Source organism: Puma concolor, chromosome A1 (assembly GCF_028749965.1).
Source record: "Puma concolor isolate L17-30 chromosome A1, mPumCon1.1.hap2, whole genome shotgun sequence".
Lineage (NCBI taxonomy): Eukaryota > Metazoa > Chordata > Mammalia > Carnivora > Felidae > Puma > Puma concolor.
Genome location: NC_141667.1, coordinates 114080466 through 114099226, shown reverse-complemented (window position 1 = coordinate 114099226; position 18761 = coordinate 114080466). Strand labels below are relative to the sequence as shown.

Sequence of the window (18761 nt, the reverse complement as noted above, 5' to 3'; positions counted from 1 at the left end):
GCTCTTCTTTAGCCAAATAAATTATCTCAACTTGACCCTACCTGATGGAATGTTTCTGTTTAATAGATCTGACACAGACATGGACTGGTAACAACAAAGTGAATGATAGAGACACTAGATAAATACAAACAACAAAATGAATACTAGGAAATATTAAATAAATGTAGCATAGTAAAAATCCAATCAATAATGAATAGTGATTTGGAACAATAAAAAGAAACAAACTGAACTCAAGACAGAGATTTAAGAGATCATTCCTTTAATGATATATGTGACCCAAGGCATGTCCCCTTCTTTAGGCCTCAGGACCTTTGAGTCTGCTTGATCTTCCAGTATGGGGAGGTGCTCATGTTGCATGATACCTGACCTTCACTGTGGCCCTTTTGCCTTCTCTTAACTGTATTCTTCCTTATAGAATCTTTTAAATATCAAATTCTTATCCCAGATTCATATGTACATGAAGAAGGCTTTCCTCTTTTCCTGTTTCCCCAATAACAGCCAGAATATTCTAACTTTAGGTAATCCTTTGATTTGAAGGCTTTGGTTGTTGTTAAATTACAGAGATCCTTGGGAATTAGTAATTTTTTAAAAAATAATTAGACATTTACATGTCAGTAAAATTGCAAAGAAGACAAAGCAATCCCCTGATGCTCTGTAGGAAATGCTACCAGCTGTCTCCCAGTATCTGTTGTTCCTTCTTTTACAAGGAAATTCCTGATTTTCAGGTGGGCATTCACCCAGAATAGTGCTTACATTTCCCAGCCTACCTTGCAATTAGGTGTGATCACAAGATTAAGTTCTAGGCACTGTAATATAAGATCTCTGGTGTACTTAAAGGAATGTGGGAATGTTCTTCATCTTTCCTTCTTGCTGGTTAGAATGTGGATGTGAGAGCTGGAGCTCCAGCAGCCATCTGGTGACCTTGATAATGAAACTGGTAGATGGTGGTCTGAGTCCAAGCAAAGATAAAGTGCTCTTGCTCTGACTTTAGGGAGATTATCAGCTCCGGTCCACATTTGTTTGTTTAGTTGATCTCTGGCTAGTTTTTTGTTTTTTTGTTTTTTAATTTCCTCCACCCACTTAAATATACCCAACTAAGGTATAAGAAATGGAACAGAATTAAGTTCCCAAACCTTTTGCAACTCTAGTTTTTTTCACAACCCAATCTTCATGGGTTTTTCTCCAAATAAAAGACATACTAGAAAACTGAGAAGGTATTTCATTTTTGTAAAATATTAAGAAGAGATGAACTTCTCAAAGAATAGATAATGTAGCAGTTCATCATTTATAATATTTAAATCTGTCCCATGATACCAGAGTTTTTGAATTATGAGAATTTCAGAAAGTAATGATAGTATAGGGGCACCTGTGTGGCTTAGTCAGTTGAGCATCTGACTTTGGCTCAGGTCATTATCTCACAGTTTGTGAGTTTGAGCCTCACATAGGGCTCTGTGGCAACAGCTCGGAGCCTGGAGCTTGCTTCAGATTCTGTGTCTCTCTCTTTCTCTGCCCCTCTTCGAGTATGCTCAATCTCTCTTTCTCTCTCAAAAATAAATAAAAATATAAAAATTTAAAAAATAAAGTAATCATATTATGAAAATTACAGGAAATTATTCTGAAGAAATTAGCTGTGCAGTTGCTATGCAGATTTTTGTTACTAAATGCAATATATATATATATATATATATATATATATATATATATATATTTAAGTGTATTATTTTTGGTATTTCCCTTGGAAAAAAATTATCAAGAGATGCACTTTTATATAGATCTTTTTTTAAAGTACAGAAGTCTTACTTCTAATAAGTGCTAACATGAAACACCATGATACTGGGTTCCCTTTACCTTTTATTTGTTATTGGTTAATTTAAATGTAATTTCTCTAATGGTCATATAATCTCAACTATGACTGGAACATTTTAAGTTGTATTTTCTGAATAGTTATAAAAACTATTTACCTAGGTAATATCGTATTACATTCTCATTGTTTACAAAATTAGAAAAAAAATATCTTAGATTTCTTAAGAAAAACAAAATATAAAACAAACAGAAAACCAACCTAAAATTAGTGAGGTATTTTGAATATGGTAGGCTCCCAATACCTGTTGTTGTTGCATTATTTAGTCAATCTGTGAATTTTTTGAGGTTTGTACCTTTTAACATTTCTTACATAAAAATTCTTTTAAGACAATTTTTCTAGAATTATGGCAAAGGCACTTGCATGGGAATTGCTGGAGTGTTAGTTTAAAATGTTAATTCCTGGACATCTCATCTCAAATAGTGAATCAGAAATCTCTATGCACGTCTTGACAATATGAATTTTAAATTTTTTTTTCAACGTTTTTTATTTATTTTTGGGACAGAGAGAGAGACAGAGCATGAACGGGGGAGGGGCAGAGAGAGAGGGAGACACAGAATCAGAAACAGGCTCCAGGCTCCGAGCCATCAGCCCAGAGCCTGACGCGGGGCTCGAACTCACGGACCGTGAGATCGTGACCTGGCTGAAGTCGGACGCTTAACCGACTGCGCCACCCAGGCGCCCCGACAATATGAATTTTAAATACCTCCCCCCAAGAGATTTTCAAGCACATTTGAGTTTCAGAACCTCCCTTCTCCTGTTTTGTGTAATGCAAAGTTTCAACCTGATTCAGGTTATTACTTCCATGCCTCTGAGCCAATATCAAGTTGATTCTTTTTCCATTCTGCCTCCAATAATAATCATTTTGACCTCGTGCAAAAGTCAAGAATCATTACTGGACTGATTAACTCTTGAAAAGAGAGGGGTGTCTCTCTAGATAGGTTCAGAGAACATGGAAAGCCACACCTATGAGTCAAATGGGGAAAATAAAAGTATAACAAAAGTAAGGTTCAATTTCTAAACCGTTTTTGAACTAGTCTGGGATGAGTGCATTTGTAATGTAAGAAATAATTCTGTATTAAAGAAAGAACAGGATAACTTAATAGAGGTCTCCTATCTCATTCTGTGAAGGTGCTTCTGGGCTCTGGTGATGAATGTGTTCATTTTATGTGACTTGCTTTGAGTAAATAACCCAGTGCCCTATCAGCTCTCCAGCCGGCGGCCAGCAGCGGCTGTGTGCGTGCTAATGACGGTGAAGGTGCCTGGGGGAGGGCCTCGGAAGGGGCTGCCCAGCGCAATCGCGCCCCTGGCACTTGCTAAGAGATTCTCAGCCCTTTCTCTGCAGCTGCCACTTGAAGTCTCCACGCTTTCCCTCCAGAGGAAAGAAGCCATCTATCTAAATCAGCTGTGTCTCTGCGTCTCTCCTTTCTCCCTCCGCCAGCCGCCACCCCCACCCCTTCCATTGTGTTGTGCGTTTAGCTCCGCTTCCTGCGTGAGACCCTAACCTCTTGTAGCAGCAGGCGTTACTGAGGGTTTCGGAACCTCGAGTTGCAATGGAGCTGTACGGAAAGGTGAGCAGAAGGGAGTTCCTCTGCATGCTCTGCGCGAAATGTCGCTTTGACGGACTTTGGGGTGTGTGTGTGTGTGCGCGCGCGCCTTGTCAATGCAATTGTGCGAGTGAACCCCTTTATGTGTGTGCTAATCATCTTTCTCCCCCGCGTTTGTTGAATGAGATTGTAAAACCACCCTGGTCTGCCTATGTTAATATGTAAACTTTCCCGATTCGGGATAAGGTGTAGAGCGGAGAGTCCCAGAACGCAGAGCGGGTTTCGTTTGCATTGGGAATTAGCACAAGGTAGTGGGTTTCCTCACCAGGAAATCACAGTCTAGCCACTGAAGGCTGTGAGTAGAAAAGAAAAATCCCCGCCGATACGAGCTGCAGTCACTTTTGGCTGCACCTCGCTAGGAAATGGGCCGGGAAGCTGGGAGCAGTAACAACCAGGAGCGATTCCAAGGGAGGAGAAGGGAGGCTCCGCGGCCAAGTCCGTCTGGAGGAGCTAGCCTGTTTATTGCTTGCTTGCCGGGAGATGTAGTTCAGGGCTTGCCGGTGGGCCAGAAAAGCTCCGTGGAACAAGACTACAACTCCCAGGAGCGCGCGGGACTCCCGGCCAGTACGCGTGTGCGGCGCCAAGGAGGGGACAGCTCCGGTGCTGATGTTGGAGCCGGTTAGTGAACCCCAAGAGTGCAGAGTGTGGAGCGTGGAGCTCGCGGGCTGTGCAAGCTTGACCGAGCTCCCCGGCCAGCGCTGTCTTAACCAGAGAGGAAGGACATTTTGAGAACAATGAGACACGAAGCTCCCATGCAGGTGGGTCTATACAGAAAGTGTGGCCTCAGGAGGAATTGACATAGATGCTTTCTCCCTTGCTCCAAGCATAAATTGTGCTCGACCTCTGGGAAGGTCTAGGCTCAGACTCGGTCCTGGGGACACTGTTGGGTTCCTCTACGCTCCACGGGGCTGTAATTGGCTTGTCGATGAGGGATACGGATATTCATTTCCTTCCCATGCTCTGAAAGGAAGGTGTGAGTGTCTGTCTAAAATGTAAACCCGAGCAAACAAAAGTCAGGGAAACATGCAGTCTCCTATTGGCATTGATCTTCCCATTTGGCTGGCCTGATTTGTGATCCCTGTGCAAGTGCACGGACTTGAGGTTTGGGGTTGCGGGGTCTCTCTTGGAGTGGGGATAGAGCGAATTCCACTTGGTTAAGAGCGCGTTAAAAAAGGCTAAGACAATGTTGGGGTCCCCCAAAGTCCCCTTTCTTCAATTAGAGTGCTAGTAGTATCAGGGGAAAACAGTAAAAACATTCCAGAGGAACGGCAGCCTTTAATCTCTGTCCGCAAAACTGGTTTACTCTTGCATTTTGAAGAACCCCCTCTGAGCTTTCCTGAGTGGTGTGCCCATTTGTTGTACGTTCTCATTCCGCATTTCAGTCACATTCTAAGGTTTGCTTACTTCCACTTCTATGGAAAGATGCCTCTGCCTAAGCATCCTGCCTAGGCAAATTTTGTTTTTAAGTAAAAATGAGTGTGCTTTTTAGTTTCTATGTACAACCAGTTAATGCTAAACACCAGCCTGCGTTCATTAACCTAGCAGAGTGATGCCGTTGCGTAATAGAGAGGCACTTTATGAATGGGGTTGAGAGGAGAATGGAACACACAATTTGGAACATGTTGTCTCTCTTGAGAACCCACTTCTCCTGCCAAATCTAACAATAGAAATATTTGCTTTTAATTTTTGCCTAAACGTTTCCCAATTGTTTTCTTCACAAATTAAAGACTTTTAACATATGCTTTGGTTTAATTTGATTTTATGGGTTATGTATATTAAGGTACACAGTGACCCGACTGTTAAATGAAAAAAAAAATCTGTAGAATGTAACTGTTTGTTGAAGTATTATTTAATGGAAGCCTTCAAATTACCTTATGAGTTATTGAAAATTTGGTTTGTTCAAGAAAACAGTGGCCCCATTGTGTATCTTCTAATACCTCTGTTTGTGGCTGAGCTTTTCATTATAGACCTGATGTGAAAAGAATCTGGACAGACAATAAAGGTACAAGCTGTTGTAATCAAGATATATTGGCTTATGATAATTTTCCATTACTGGAGGCACTGCCAGGAACCAAGTGGCTAAATTAATCATATTTGATTATAAGTAAACATTGACAGTAGACTTTAAAAGTAGATTGTTAGTATTTAAGTCAACCTCATATACACACTGAAGTCTGTCAAAATAAATTACTAAAAAAAATAGCTATGTTGCATCTTGCTTTTAATTTTCTTTGAAGAGTGGCTTAGAATGTTCATAAGAGCCATTAAAATGTTATAGAACTGAATGAAATTAATGCGTTAGGAAGAATTTTAAATTATTTCATATCAACTGTGTAGTAGGTATAATATTTAATTCTATATTTTAATCAAAACTTTAATGAAAAATTAATATGAAAATAGGTAATAAAATTAGTTTACTAGTGGATAAAGTTATTTTTATATTTATATTGTATTTTATTCATTGGACAAGATTTTTGAAATTTAAAAATCAAATGTCCAAATTCTATCATAAATTATATGTGTATTTTAAGAAATCAAAGACTACTTTCTGAGGTATATTTAATTAAAACACATCCAGTGATTGCATTTAACAAGTAAATTGTTGTTATGATGACCCTCTATTACAGTCAGGTTTTCAAATATATATAATGATAGGAAGAACAAAAACTCTAAACATGCTTTATGTATTTTTTACAATGGCAAGTAATGTCTCAGGACCCATACTTCTGAAACATAATCACATTCCAGGTGGCTTTGATATATGAAAATGCAACAAGATAAATACTTCACATTTTTCTTATTTTCCATTTAAAGACTCAATGAACCACATCATCATTTGAGATACATGCCTCCAGATTTATTTTTTTTTTGGAGAAAACTTAGGTTTCTGAAAATGAGTCACAAGCAAATCCTCATTTTACAGTTTAATCATCCTAAGATATTCTTTTCCCCATTTAAAAATATTTAGTTCATTTGTTGATGTGGAACAAAACAAGCTCTTTAATTGTTGACTTCTTAATTTCCTTATAATTAATTCAAGGAAGCCTTTTACAAAATTATGTAATGTCTTTTATAATTTTTTTTTTTCAACGTTTATTTATTTTTGGGACAGAGAGAGACAGAGCATGAACGGGGGAGGGGCAGAGAGAGAGGGAGACACAGAATCAGAAACAGGCTCCAGGCTCTGAGCCAACAGCCCAGAGCCTGACGCGGGGCTCGAACTCCCAGACCGCGAGATCGTGACCTGGCTGAAGTCGGACGCTTAACCGACTGCGCCACCCAGGCGCCCCTGTAATGTCTTTTAAAAAGCATTTGATGTACTTATATAAATAGCCTGGTGGTCTATTCAAGATAGTTGTCTTTGATATATGCATATTTTCTGAAGAATATTTCCCTCTGAGTTGGTGCAAAATGAGGGATAATAATTGTTTTTTATAGTGACTATTAAAATAATACATAATGATAGTTTTTGATACCTATATTTCCTTTGTGACTAAATAACCAGGAATAGCATTTGGTAAGTGCTCCAGATGATGGGTTAGAATTTTAATGCAAGAGATGGTCATTTTGTTTTTTCTCATTCAGTGAGTCCATAAATCCTGAAGGCCAAATGAAATGGGGGATAGCAGTGCTCATGACTTGAGGGCAAAACTCTGATGAACAGTTGTCATTTGATTCAAGAGCCAGAATGAACAAATTCCAAGTTATCTAGTACTTTGTGTCAAGCACTATTCCTTGCATTCAGATCTCAGTGTGTGTGTGTGTGTGTGTGTGTGTGTGTGTGTGTAAATGAGAGAGAGAGAAATACAAAACAATCCTAGAGGTCGCCATTACCCTAATTACAGGCAAGATACTGGAGCTTATTAAGATTCAATAACTTTTCCAACATGACAGAATCAAAATCTGCCAGATTTCTCTCTCGATAGCGCATGTTCTTTCCTCTATTATTGAATTCCTCAAGAACACACACAAGACACACAGAGGTGATGTAAAGAATGAGGGGTACTATTGATATGACATGATTCATTCATTTGGTTTAGAAGAAAGAAAAATTGTCCTGTTTGTAAAATAAGGTTGTATGTACTAAACCAAATATTTGAGAAGGGTCAATGTTTTAAAAAGTGGTTTGCTTTCTGTCTCCTGAATTTAAATTTCTTGTAGGTTTATTTATTCTCTTGCAGGACCAAAATGGAATCCATTGTCTCTGATTAATGCTTATAAGGTCTTTAGTGTTGTTATCTGGAAGCTTGCTGGTCATCTCATAAGTGTACAGTGTCTGAATATTTAGGAAACCAAAGAAAATCATTTATCCAAAGAATGAAGCAGAGGCAAAAAAAAAAAAAAAAAAAAAAAAAGAAAAAAAGGAAAAGAAAAAGAAAGTTATCTAAAAACGAGTAGGATTTAATAAAGAATATAGGTATACACTGAACATGAAGCTGAGGTAAAAACTATAATAGATATTAAATACAGCCATATTTTATACAAAAACAACTTACAAAGGATTAAAGTCTAAATATCACTGTTTCATTTGGCTATGGAAAATACATGACATTCTTGCATTCCATTATTGTTGATTCATGACCAAATCTAGCCTTGTGATGATCCCTTTATCTTTATCAGAAATGGAAATTTAGTCCTCACCCCTTATAGAAACAGAGAAAACTTCTAGTTGACATTGGAGAAACAAGGACTTCTTTCCTATTCTATTTGAACAAAATCTGGAAGTTTCCACCTTTCTTCTGTAAAGGAAGTGGAGGATAGAATGGGGAATTACCTGTAGCAAACAACAACAACAACAGCAACAACAACAAAACAAAAAACAAAACAAAACAAAAACCAAAAAAAAAAACTTCTGTGATGTAAGAATCATTTTCAGTTTCCACTTTTTCATTCTGAGAAGTTGTGGATTTATTACATGGTAGAACCACAGTTTTTCCTGCCATTCTACGCTTATATCGGAACTGAAAATTCCTTTTCTGACCATCATATTCCAAGAAAGAAATACATTTTTATGCTAAGGAATGGGTTTTCCTGGGACTGTTCATACACTCAACCTAAGTATAAACAATTGTGCCACTTCAAAAATGTTGTATAGGTAAAAGATTTTCCAACCATTTTCTCCTTTTTTTCATTCATTCATTGAGTTCAGAGGTTCTAGAGGAACCATCTTAGTAGGGCACCATGACCTGTGAAGATGAAATCTTTTAGTTTTATTTTGAATTATATAGACCTTAGCATTTTTCATTTGTTTATTTGCAGTTTCTGAGATATTTATATACATTGAAATGCACAAATCTTAAATGAACAATTTGATGAATTTTGATAAATGGATATATCTATGTAACACACACCACTATGAAGATATAGAACATTTCCAATCAACCCCAAAAGTTCTTTCATTGGTGTTTTGTTGTTGTTGTTGTTGTTGTTAATCCACTGGCAAAAAAAAGCTTTGACTTTTTTTTTAAATCATAAATTAGTTTGCATTATTCTAGAACTTCATGTACTTCTGTGAAACATACAATATGAACATACAGTAGCACATACACTATCTACCCTTGAGTCTGGCTTATTTTGCTTAGTATAATGTGTATGGGATTAATCTGTGTTGTTGCATATATCAATAACCGTTCCATTTTTGTGATGCATATTATACTTTTGTTATCAATCTACCAAACTTTTGAAATCCATTTTCCTGTTGGTGGATTTTGAGGTAATTTCCAATTTGGGACTATTATGATTAAGGCTGTAAACATTATCAAATTAGTCTTATCTAATAATATGCTTTCATTTCTTTTGGGTAAATAGCTAGAAGTAGAATTGGTAGGATAAAGGGTCAGTGTACATTTAGCTCTTTAAAAAAGTCAAATCTTTAGCCAAAATGGTAGTACCATGTTACATTCTTATCAGCAGTATGTGAGCATTCCAGTAGCTTTACAATCCTCAACAATATATGGTGTCAATTGTCTTTTTAATTTTGGCCACTTTAATGAGTGTTTTGTGGTATCTCATTATGATTTGAATTTGCATTTTCCTGATGACCAGTGATTTGGGGACATTTGCATCTGTTTACTGGTCATTTGTATATCTTCCGTTGATAAGTGTCTGTTTAGCCTTTTGGTCTTTATGGAGAGTTGTTTTATTATTTACTTGCAGGTCTTTATGTAAATTTGCCAGATATATGTAAATGTTTATATATATTTAATTTATTAATATATATTAAAATATATATTTAAAAATATTTTCTGCCAGTCTGTAGCTTTAATACTTAATAGTGTTTTTTGATGAATATGCTTTTATTTTGATGAAATATAGGTTATTAATTATAGGTGGGGTTTCTATATATGTATCTCGACTCTACACTTCCTTTGATCTGTTTATCTTGACTATGTCCTGAGACCTTGCTGCATTTATTTATTTTTAGTAGGTTTTTCTTTTAGATTGCTTAAGAATTTCTACACAAACAATAGCATCATTCGCAAATAAAGGCTGTTCTTCCTTTCCAGTGATCTCCTTTTTTTTTTTTTTCCTATCTCATTCCATAGTGTAGGCCATCCAATACAATGTTGAGTAGAAATGATGAACAGACCTCCTCAATCTTGTTCTCATTCTTAGGGGGGAAGCCTTCCATCTTTCACCATTAAGTATGAGCTCAGCTATAGTTGTTGTTATTGATGTTGTTGTTATTTGTATGATACCCTTATTATATTGAGAAAATTTCTTTTGATTCCTCATTTGTTGAGAGTATTTGTTTTTAACATTAAATGGGTGTTGAATTTTGTCAAAACATTTTTTTTGCATCTATTGTGGTGATCACTTGATATAGTGATAGGGTATAGGCGATCCTATATTTTGTTGGATTCTATTGATTGACTTTTTTAGTTAATCTGTCATTCCTTAGATAAACCCCTGTTAGCTACGATGCATTGTTTTTTCTATGTATTGCTAGATTCATTTTGATAATATTTCTTTTGGGATTTTTGCGTTTAACTTAATGATGGATATTGGTGTATAATTTTCTTGTAATGCTTTTATGATGTTATAATGTTGGAATTATGCAGGCCTTATAAAACAAGCTGAAAAGTGTTCTTTTCACCCGTGTTCTGAATGATTTTGATATCTAAGATTGGTCTACTTTGATTCATAAAGTGTTTGATAGAGTTCATAAATGAAGCTATTGGAACCTAGAGTTTACTTTGCAGAAAAAAAATCTTTAAACAACTTCAACTATCAAAATATATACAAATATCTCTATCATTCAGCTCTTCTATCTATTTGTCATCTGTAATTTATCTCCCTTTCGTGTGTTGTGGTAGGAAGACTAGCTACCATCCCCCTTCCAAAGTTATCTATGGCCTAATCCCTGGAACATATGAATAAATTATGTTACATAACAAAAGGGACTTTGCAGATGTAATGGATGTTATACACTTTAAAGTAGGGACATTAATTTGGATTATCAGCTGGGTCCAGTCTAATCACATGAGTTGTTAAGAGCAGGGATCTTTCTCTGGCTGTAGTCAGAGAGATGTGGCACAGGGACAGTCAGAGATTTGAAGCATGAGGCTTGTTGCTTGAAGGTGAAGATGTCTATATGTCAAAAAAAAAAAAAAAAAAAAGGTCTCAGTCCTACAACCACAAGCAAGTGAGTTCTGCCAACAGTTTAAATGAGCTTGGAAGTTGGATTTTCCTCAGAGCCTCTAGGTAAGAACCCAGCCCTGGCAACGCGCTGATTTTGGCTTTGTAAGGCCTGAGCAGAGTGAGCAGAGGACCCAGCTGAGTCACACTGTGTCCAGACTTCTGACTCAAATAATGACTGGGTATTGTTTTAAATATCCGTTATAGCAGCAGTTGAAAACTAATTATGCATGTATAATTTGTGTTAGCTTTTCAACTATACATGTTTACATTTTTTTTTGGTGTTTATTCTAAGGATTGTAATACGTGTCTGCAACTTGTTATATAGTCTAGTTGGTATTGTATTACTTCACATAAAATATAGTTACTTTCCAATAATATAATTTCATTCACCTCATTCTTTGTGAAATCATGTCATATGTGTTACATCTGCATTTGTTACAAGCCCTCAATACAGTTCTATATTTTTAGCTTTAAACAATCGTATGCATTTTTGTTAATTGGAAGAATGCAAAAGAAACATATGTATCTGTTTTTATGTTTGCCCACTACTTATTTGTCTTACCTGGTGCTTTTTCTGTAGATTTGAGTTTCTATCTGGTGTCATTTTCTTTCGGCCCAAACAACTTCCTTTAGCATTTCTTGTGGTACAGATCTGCTGACAACAGATTCCCTCAGTTTTTGTTTATCTGCCAATGCTTTTTATTTTGCCTTCATTTTTGAATGATAGTTTTGTTGCATATAAAAGTTTTGATTTTTTTTTTCTTTCAGTATTTTAGGTTATTGCATTGTCTGCTGACCTCCATCATAATGTGAAGTCAGCTGTTTTTCATAATACTGTATTATGGTATTTGTCCCTTTTTCTGTTTTCTGTTCAACTTTGAAGAGTTTGCCTATGGTCTGCCTAGATGTAGTTTTCTTTATGTTTAACCAGCTTAGGGATTTAATGTGGTTCTAATGCATGTAAGTTCATGTTTTTCACCAAATTTTAAAAGTATTTATGTATTGTATCTTCAAATATTTTTCCATCCCATCGCAAATGTTTATTTATTTTTGAGAGAGAGGGAGAGAGAGCATGAGCAGGGAAGGGGCAGAGAGAGGGAGGCAGAGAATCCCAAGCAGGCTCCATACTGTCAGTGCAGAGCTCAACACAAGGCTTAAACTTATGAACTGTGAGATCATGACCTGAGCCGAAGTCAAGAGTCAGACACGTAAGTAACTGAGCCACCTAGGCACCCCCCCCCATATTTCATCTGAGACTTCAACATCTATATTAGATTTTAGACAGTGTTCCCCAAAACACTGAAGCTCTGCTAATTTTTTTCTTTCTCTTAAATGTTACAGTTTCTGTTGATTTATCTTCACTAACTCCTTTGCTGCCTGTAACCTTTTGATAAGCTCCTTGAGGTACCCTTGGGGCACTCTTCGTTTCAGTTACTTTTGGCTCAGTGTTGGCTTCTTTTACAATAGAAACATACTGTCAAGAAAAGATACATATAAGCTCTTGGGGTGACATGTTTGGATATTGGAAGGTTTAATAGGGTTTATTTCTGGTATGGTCCAGAAACCAAAAAAAAAAAAAAAAAAAAAAAAAAAGAAAAAAAAACCCAAAAAACAAACAAAAAAACCACTGTGAGCTGCTCATTGATATGGTGAGATAGAAATGTAAATAAAAATATTAGTGATTTAATTATTCCTTGTAGATTACTGGCATGAAATATAAATGAATGAAATTTATTTTGTGTATTTTGTATAATTTGTTTATGTAACCATAAATACGTTTACATTTTAATTTCTATCATTTATATTTCTATTCATAATTGCAATTGTGATGCTGCACTTTTTTCTTTGTGTCTTGAAAATAAAATTGTGGGCTTTATGACACTTTCAAAAATTTGAACAAAGTGCAAAATTGTAAAAATAAAATCATTTTAACAATTGCTTTATTTTGTCATGAATATATTCCTTAATAGCTTCAACTGTGCAGAAGCAAAATGCCTTTTCAAATACCAGCACATTTCAGATTGGTTTACAGAATTATGTCAGTTTTTTGGGGGTTGTGAAATATTTCTATCCATTAAATGATGAAACCATAAGAGTGAAAGTTCTAGGTTTTCATTTGCTTACAGAATCTTAAAAAGATAGGGTCAGGGTTCCCTGAGCAGGTTCCCTGCTCTCCAATAAGCTGATTGGATTGGATCCCATATTAGGAATTTTGATCTAGCAAGCCTAAGAGTTTTATTTTGTGCCTACTTTACCTCCTGACTGAGGAAAACCTGGCAGCATTGTCACTTAGCTTCTACACCCTCAGCTTTTTATGTCCAGGAACCCAAACCATTATGTGACTTTAAGAGGTGAGGCAGTGAGGGGCACCTGGCTGGCTCTGTTGGTTGAGCCTCTGACTCTTGATTTCAGCTCAGGTCATGATCTCATGGTTTGTGAGTTTGAGCCCCGCATTAGGCTCTGTACTGACAGTGCTGAGCCTGCTTTGAATTCTCTGTGTCCCTTTCTTGCTGCCCCTCACTCGCTTGCTCTCTCTTTCTCTCTCTGTGTTTCTGAAAACAAACAAACAAACAAACATTAAAAGTAAAAAAGAGTTGAGGCAGTGAACCTCTCATTGTTAGTCTGCCTGCTCTTAGTCTAACTTTAGCCCATCAAGGGTGTTATTTGTTAGTCATACAGTGGCTAAGATGCATGTCTGAGTCTCATCAATTAGAAAAATTTGCAAGCCAACACTGATGAATAAGTTCTGTTCAAATGGCCATAGCTGCAGCAGCTTTATAGAGCTTCAAGAAAGAATACATGCACCAATTGGCAAAATATGACCCTCGTGTGATACTCATCTATGATGTTAGCAATAAAAGATGGTTTTTCTTTTGAATGTTGTAATTCACTGAACACCTGTTTGAGTGGTAGGACTGACGAAAAGGGACAACTGGAACACAGTACACCCGTGGATGTGAATGCTCTTTTATAACTGTGCATGGATGGGCCTGTCCTTTGTAGCAAATAATAGTAGCAGTAGCTTTTGAATGAAAAGCAGGGATGATTGTAACTAGCAAAGGGGCTTGGGAAGTCATTCTAATTGGTGAACCTGCATGACATAGAAACACAAATACATAAAATAATAACCCACCCAGCTTCCCAAGAATGGTTCAGATATTTCCTTTGTGTCATAAGTGCATGTACAATGGGGTGTTTGCCCCTCTACATGACCTACCTTGATGAATGGAATAAGAGAAGAGAAATGTTAGGATTTGGAAGGAATCTGTAGCAAATCTCTGGAGGTATTTTTCAAGGTTTACCTATTTAAAATCATCTTTAATGTTTTTGAAATGTTTATTAGTTTTAAAATGGTTGATGTTTTAAAAATGTTCAGTGATAAAAATTCCTTAGGAAATACATATATTAATATTAAGATTTAGGCTTTTTTTTCCCCAGTGGGAATGTTTAGAGTATTTTGCTAGGTATTTTTAGAAGAGTCTTTTCACTATACCACAGAGTACTTATTTATTGTTTACATTTTATTTTCTTCTCAGGAAGAAGTGCTCTTACAAGAGACATTCTTTACCTTGTGGTTTCAACTTGGACACTGTCCTCCTGTAGCTGTCAGGTGCTTTCTTATGGAGTTAGGGGAAGTAAAGTCCACTTGTGTGTTATTTTTTAAAATGACTGATAGAGAAAGTCACGGCCACCTTCATCAGAGCTGGGCAGCACACAGCCTCATTTGCTCTGCAATTTGCTCTGCAAAATTGCTTACTGCTTCTTATGATGCCATTCTTCCTCATACTCTGACAGAGAGTTCCCAGTGAGCATCACTGGCCTTAGAAGGTTCTGGCTCTTACCAGGGCTAAGATAATTAACAGATTTCTCAGAAATCAGCTTACCTGGGCAGACTGGGCCTTCTAGAGTATAGGAATTTCTTTGCAGAGTCAACATTATGGGGATGAGATCTGTTGTCACTATTGGCAGAAGGGGTTACTAACTGGTGAAGACAGCAGCAGAGAGTGCTAGGATCCCATTTTCCACTTCCTCTGGATCTCAGCCTAAATGTCAGATTACTCAGTCTCCTCTTTTGTATATCCCTGAGGCCTTGACGATGGACACCTACCCTGATTTCCATATGGAAATTTGTTAATCCAAAGAATGCCAAACTGTCTGGTCAAAATAATCATATGGGATACTTTAAAAATTATAGATGCCTGGGCTGATACTGAATATTTTGATTCTGCAGAATTCAGGTACAGTTCCCCGGTTTTGGAAATCTAGGATCTAGTATATCCTATGAGAATCTCGTTTTGTGTTCCTGAATGAAAATGTATCCAACTAGAGAGAGCAGGTATTTGAGAACAACATGTCTGCTATTTCTTGCTACCAAGAAATGATGAGAAAGCTTTATGTGTATTTTATCCATATCTGTAAGAAAAGTTTTAAGTGGTTCTCTACATTTTATAGCTAAGAGAGAGTCCCTTTAATTTGTATAAATTGACAGATTGCCATCTGCATATAGGAAATATGAATGTCAAGAATATTTGCTGATTTTAAAAATATTTAAAACTCAATTTTCTTTAAAAAAAAGTTGCATATGGGGAAGATGGTTTCTTGGCTATGTGGGGCTTGGATTTTCAACCATTTGTCTTGTTTGCATGCCCTAGTCTAGGTAACCAACCATCCCAGCTTTCTGGGTTTTAGCACTGAAAGCCCTGCAATGTCCCATGAAACTTCTCAGTTTGGGGAAAACTAGGAGAGCTGGTCGCTGTAGCCACACCCCATAATCAGGACACTTGCCATCTCCATTCCCAAGACCATTTCAGATTCTCCACATTAAGGTTTTTTGTGCAGGCCTAGGAATCCCTCTTCTCTAGTCATTCACTTCCAAATCCCAAACTTTTGTTGCTCTTGCTTTTCTATTTCTCTTTTTCTATATGGAATTTTATTTTTATGAAAACCTTTAGTCATTGTTTTAGAAGGTTTTTGGGAAAAGATGGAGATAACCAGATTGTATGTAAGGTACTATATATATCTATACCTGTATCTATATCTATATGTATCTATATGTATATATATACGTTTATGTTTATATATGGAAACCTTTTAATGATTTCTGACCTTGAAATAATGCTATTGTGACTTAAAAACTGTTATTATTGAAATATAATTAAATGTATCATTGTATAAATTTAAGATATATAACATGTTGATTTGATACATTTATGTATTGTAATATGATTACCACTGTGGAGTTAGCTGACAACTTTATCAGTTTATACAATTGCTGTTTCTTTTATGTGCTGGTAACAATGAAGATCTAGTCTCTTAGCAACCTTGAAGTTATGTTACAGTATTGGTGTTTATAATAATATTGTGGGCTTTGGTGATTTACCAAATTTAATATCAGAAATTAGGGTGAATTTCACTTAAAACCAACTCCAAGGCCACATAAGAGGAGAGTTTCCCCATCATTCAAGTTCCTGGAGCTTCTTTCTCATGCTTTTCATACCATGTATTACTTGAATTCTGCCCCCTTATTAGTGCAGACGTGAAACTCAGGTCTCTCCCTGTTTCTACAAAAGCTCATTCATACCCAAGAGTTTCATGAATTTAGGAATTCTCTACAAGTTCCTGGGCAGCCACAATGTCACAGGAGAGGTCATATCACAGGGCATATGGCCATTGGCCACATACCCCTCCCTGCAGCCTTTTAGACCGCAGAACACTTCTGTCTGTGCTCGGGTCTCAGCTTCTGTCCTGAGAGGCATTTTGATGAGTGTATTGGTTCCATGTCATAATATTTTAAGTGAAAGAGTAACATGTTTATCTCAGCAATTATGCAGCTCCACAGAGTGGAAGTGTTGGGTGTCAAACCTCATGCCCTCTAAAGTTAGGAAATGAGAGGAAGCAAATTTCATAAAATTGGCCATTCCCATTTTCAGAGAGTAGTGCCAATGTGAGTTGGAGAAGAAAGTGAATGGGTTTGATCAAGGATATAACACATGCCAACAATTTTACTTTGATGATCTTACTATAATTCCTCTTTCATAGGTGAGGAAATTATAGCTTAGTATACTTAAAAAAATAACAAAAAATTTAAAATCGTGACTAAGTTTATGCAAGTAGCAAAATCTGGGATTCCTTCTCAGGCAGCCTGACCACAGAGTATGTGCTCTTTACCCATATTCACATCGCATGAAGACTATAGTTTTCTTTTCACAGATGCATCTGCATGCACATAATTTCAGAACTGCTAGAAAAGAAGTGGAATCGTGTTTTCTAACCTTCCTTCATGCTGTGATTTATAAGGCATGAATTGCTATTAGCCGGGCTCATCAGGACTGCACTAATAACTGTCTGGCTTCAGCATCCGTGAGGATGTGCAGGAGCCGCTGGGACCAGGGCTGTGCTTCTTTGCAACTGTCAGGATTGCATCATAAGACTCTGGAGAGCTCTCCCACTCCTGTGGTTCTCTCTTCCCAGAAAACCTTGCTCACATTCTTCTATGGCCTGGGCATCTCCTTTACTGGGCTGCTACCTGGCCTCTGTACAGGCTCTCTTTCCCTCTGGGAACCCTCTGTAACTACACCAGGATTGAGGTAGAGAATGGGCTGGAGAACGCTGGTCTTTGATACTAGTAGGAATAGTTTTTACATGCTTTGATAAACTTCATTTTTCTTGACACTGTAGCAATACATACCTAGACTTCCTAGAAGATTCAAAAACCATTATAATTAATTTAAAAATATATCAAATTGAAGTCATGCCTTTGTTCAACAAAGGAATGTATTTTTTTAGAAGCAAAGAGAAGTGTCCTTACCTCTTCGAATATTCTCCTCTGTGGTAGAAATTGGAGGCTTGTTAGTTTGATGAAGAGAAGGGTGAACTAGCTGAACCCATATATCTGTAACTCTTGAAGAATACATTTGGTCCAGGTAATGAGGACTCAGTATACAGACTGAGAGAAATCAAGATAACCTATTGGAATACCAGGACCTCCTACTTAAATTTCCTCTCAAATACACTTAGTTTCCTCAAAATGGGGATAATGACTTTGGGTTCTTCTCCGGTAGCTAAGGAGCTTGGAAGTTGTCACTGCAATCCTCACATGAGGAAAAATAAAGTTGGGGTGCCTCGGTGGCTCAGTGAGTTAAGTGTCTGACTTCAGCTCAGGTCATGTGTGCTGACAGCTCAGAGCCTGGAGCCTGCTTCACATTATTTGTCTCCTTCTCTCTCTGCCCCCTCCCCCTCTTGGGCTATCTCTCTCTCTCTCGAAAATAAATAACATTAAAAAACTAAAAAAAAAAAAAAAAAAAAAAAAAAAAAGTAAAACTTACCAACTCTTAGATTCACCAGAGAATTGAAGTCACGGAGAAAATTGCTCCCCTTAGATTGGAGGGGCAGATAACCTGATAAAGAGAATCACAAATTCCTGGAACAGAAACCTTCATGGGAACCAGTACTGAGGTAGGAAAACATGAGCTGTAATTGGTGGATTGCTGGTGCCTCACTGTGGACAAATCCAAGAGATAAAACCTCTAGTGGGTGCAGTTTGGTGGGGCCAGTGGGGGGCACGCTTTTGTGAATTTTGCCTTCAGAACCCCTGTCAAGTTCTCACAGTGAGGATTAGAGAAAATCCCCTCATGCTTCTGGCAGGGGAGAAA

At 37.1% G+C, this 18761-nt stretch overlaps 1 protein-coding gene across 2 annotated transcripts in view; it reads left to right on the top strand.

The window, feature by feature from the left end:
* The first annotated feature begins 3102 nt into the window (after positions 1–3102).
* Positions 3103–18761, top strand: part of RAB3C (RAB3C, member RAS oncogene family) — a 282400-nt gene continuing 266741 nt past the window's right edge. The window contains exon 1 of one of the 2 annotated variants that reach the window (XM_086700488.1): positions 3103–3432. In XM_086700488.1, the coding sequence (XP_086556614.1) occupies positions 3415–3432 (18 nt within the window). In that variant the 5' untranslated portion in view covers positions 3103–3414. Of the gene's footprint in view, positions 3433–4019; positions 4227–18761 lie in introns of those variants that run through there. The other variant, XM_025924493.2, reaches the window with a different exon arrangement.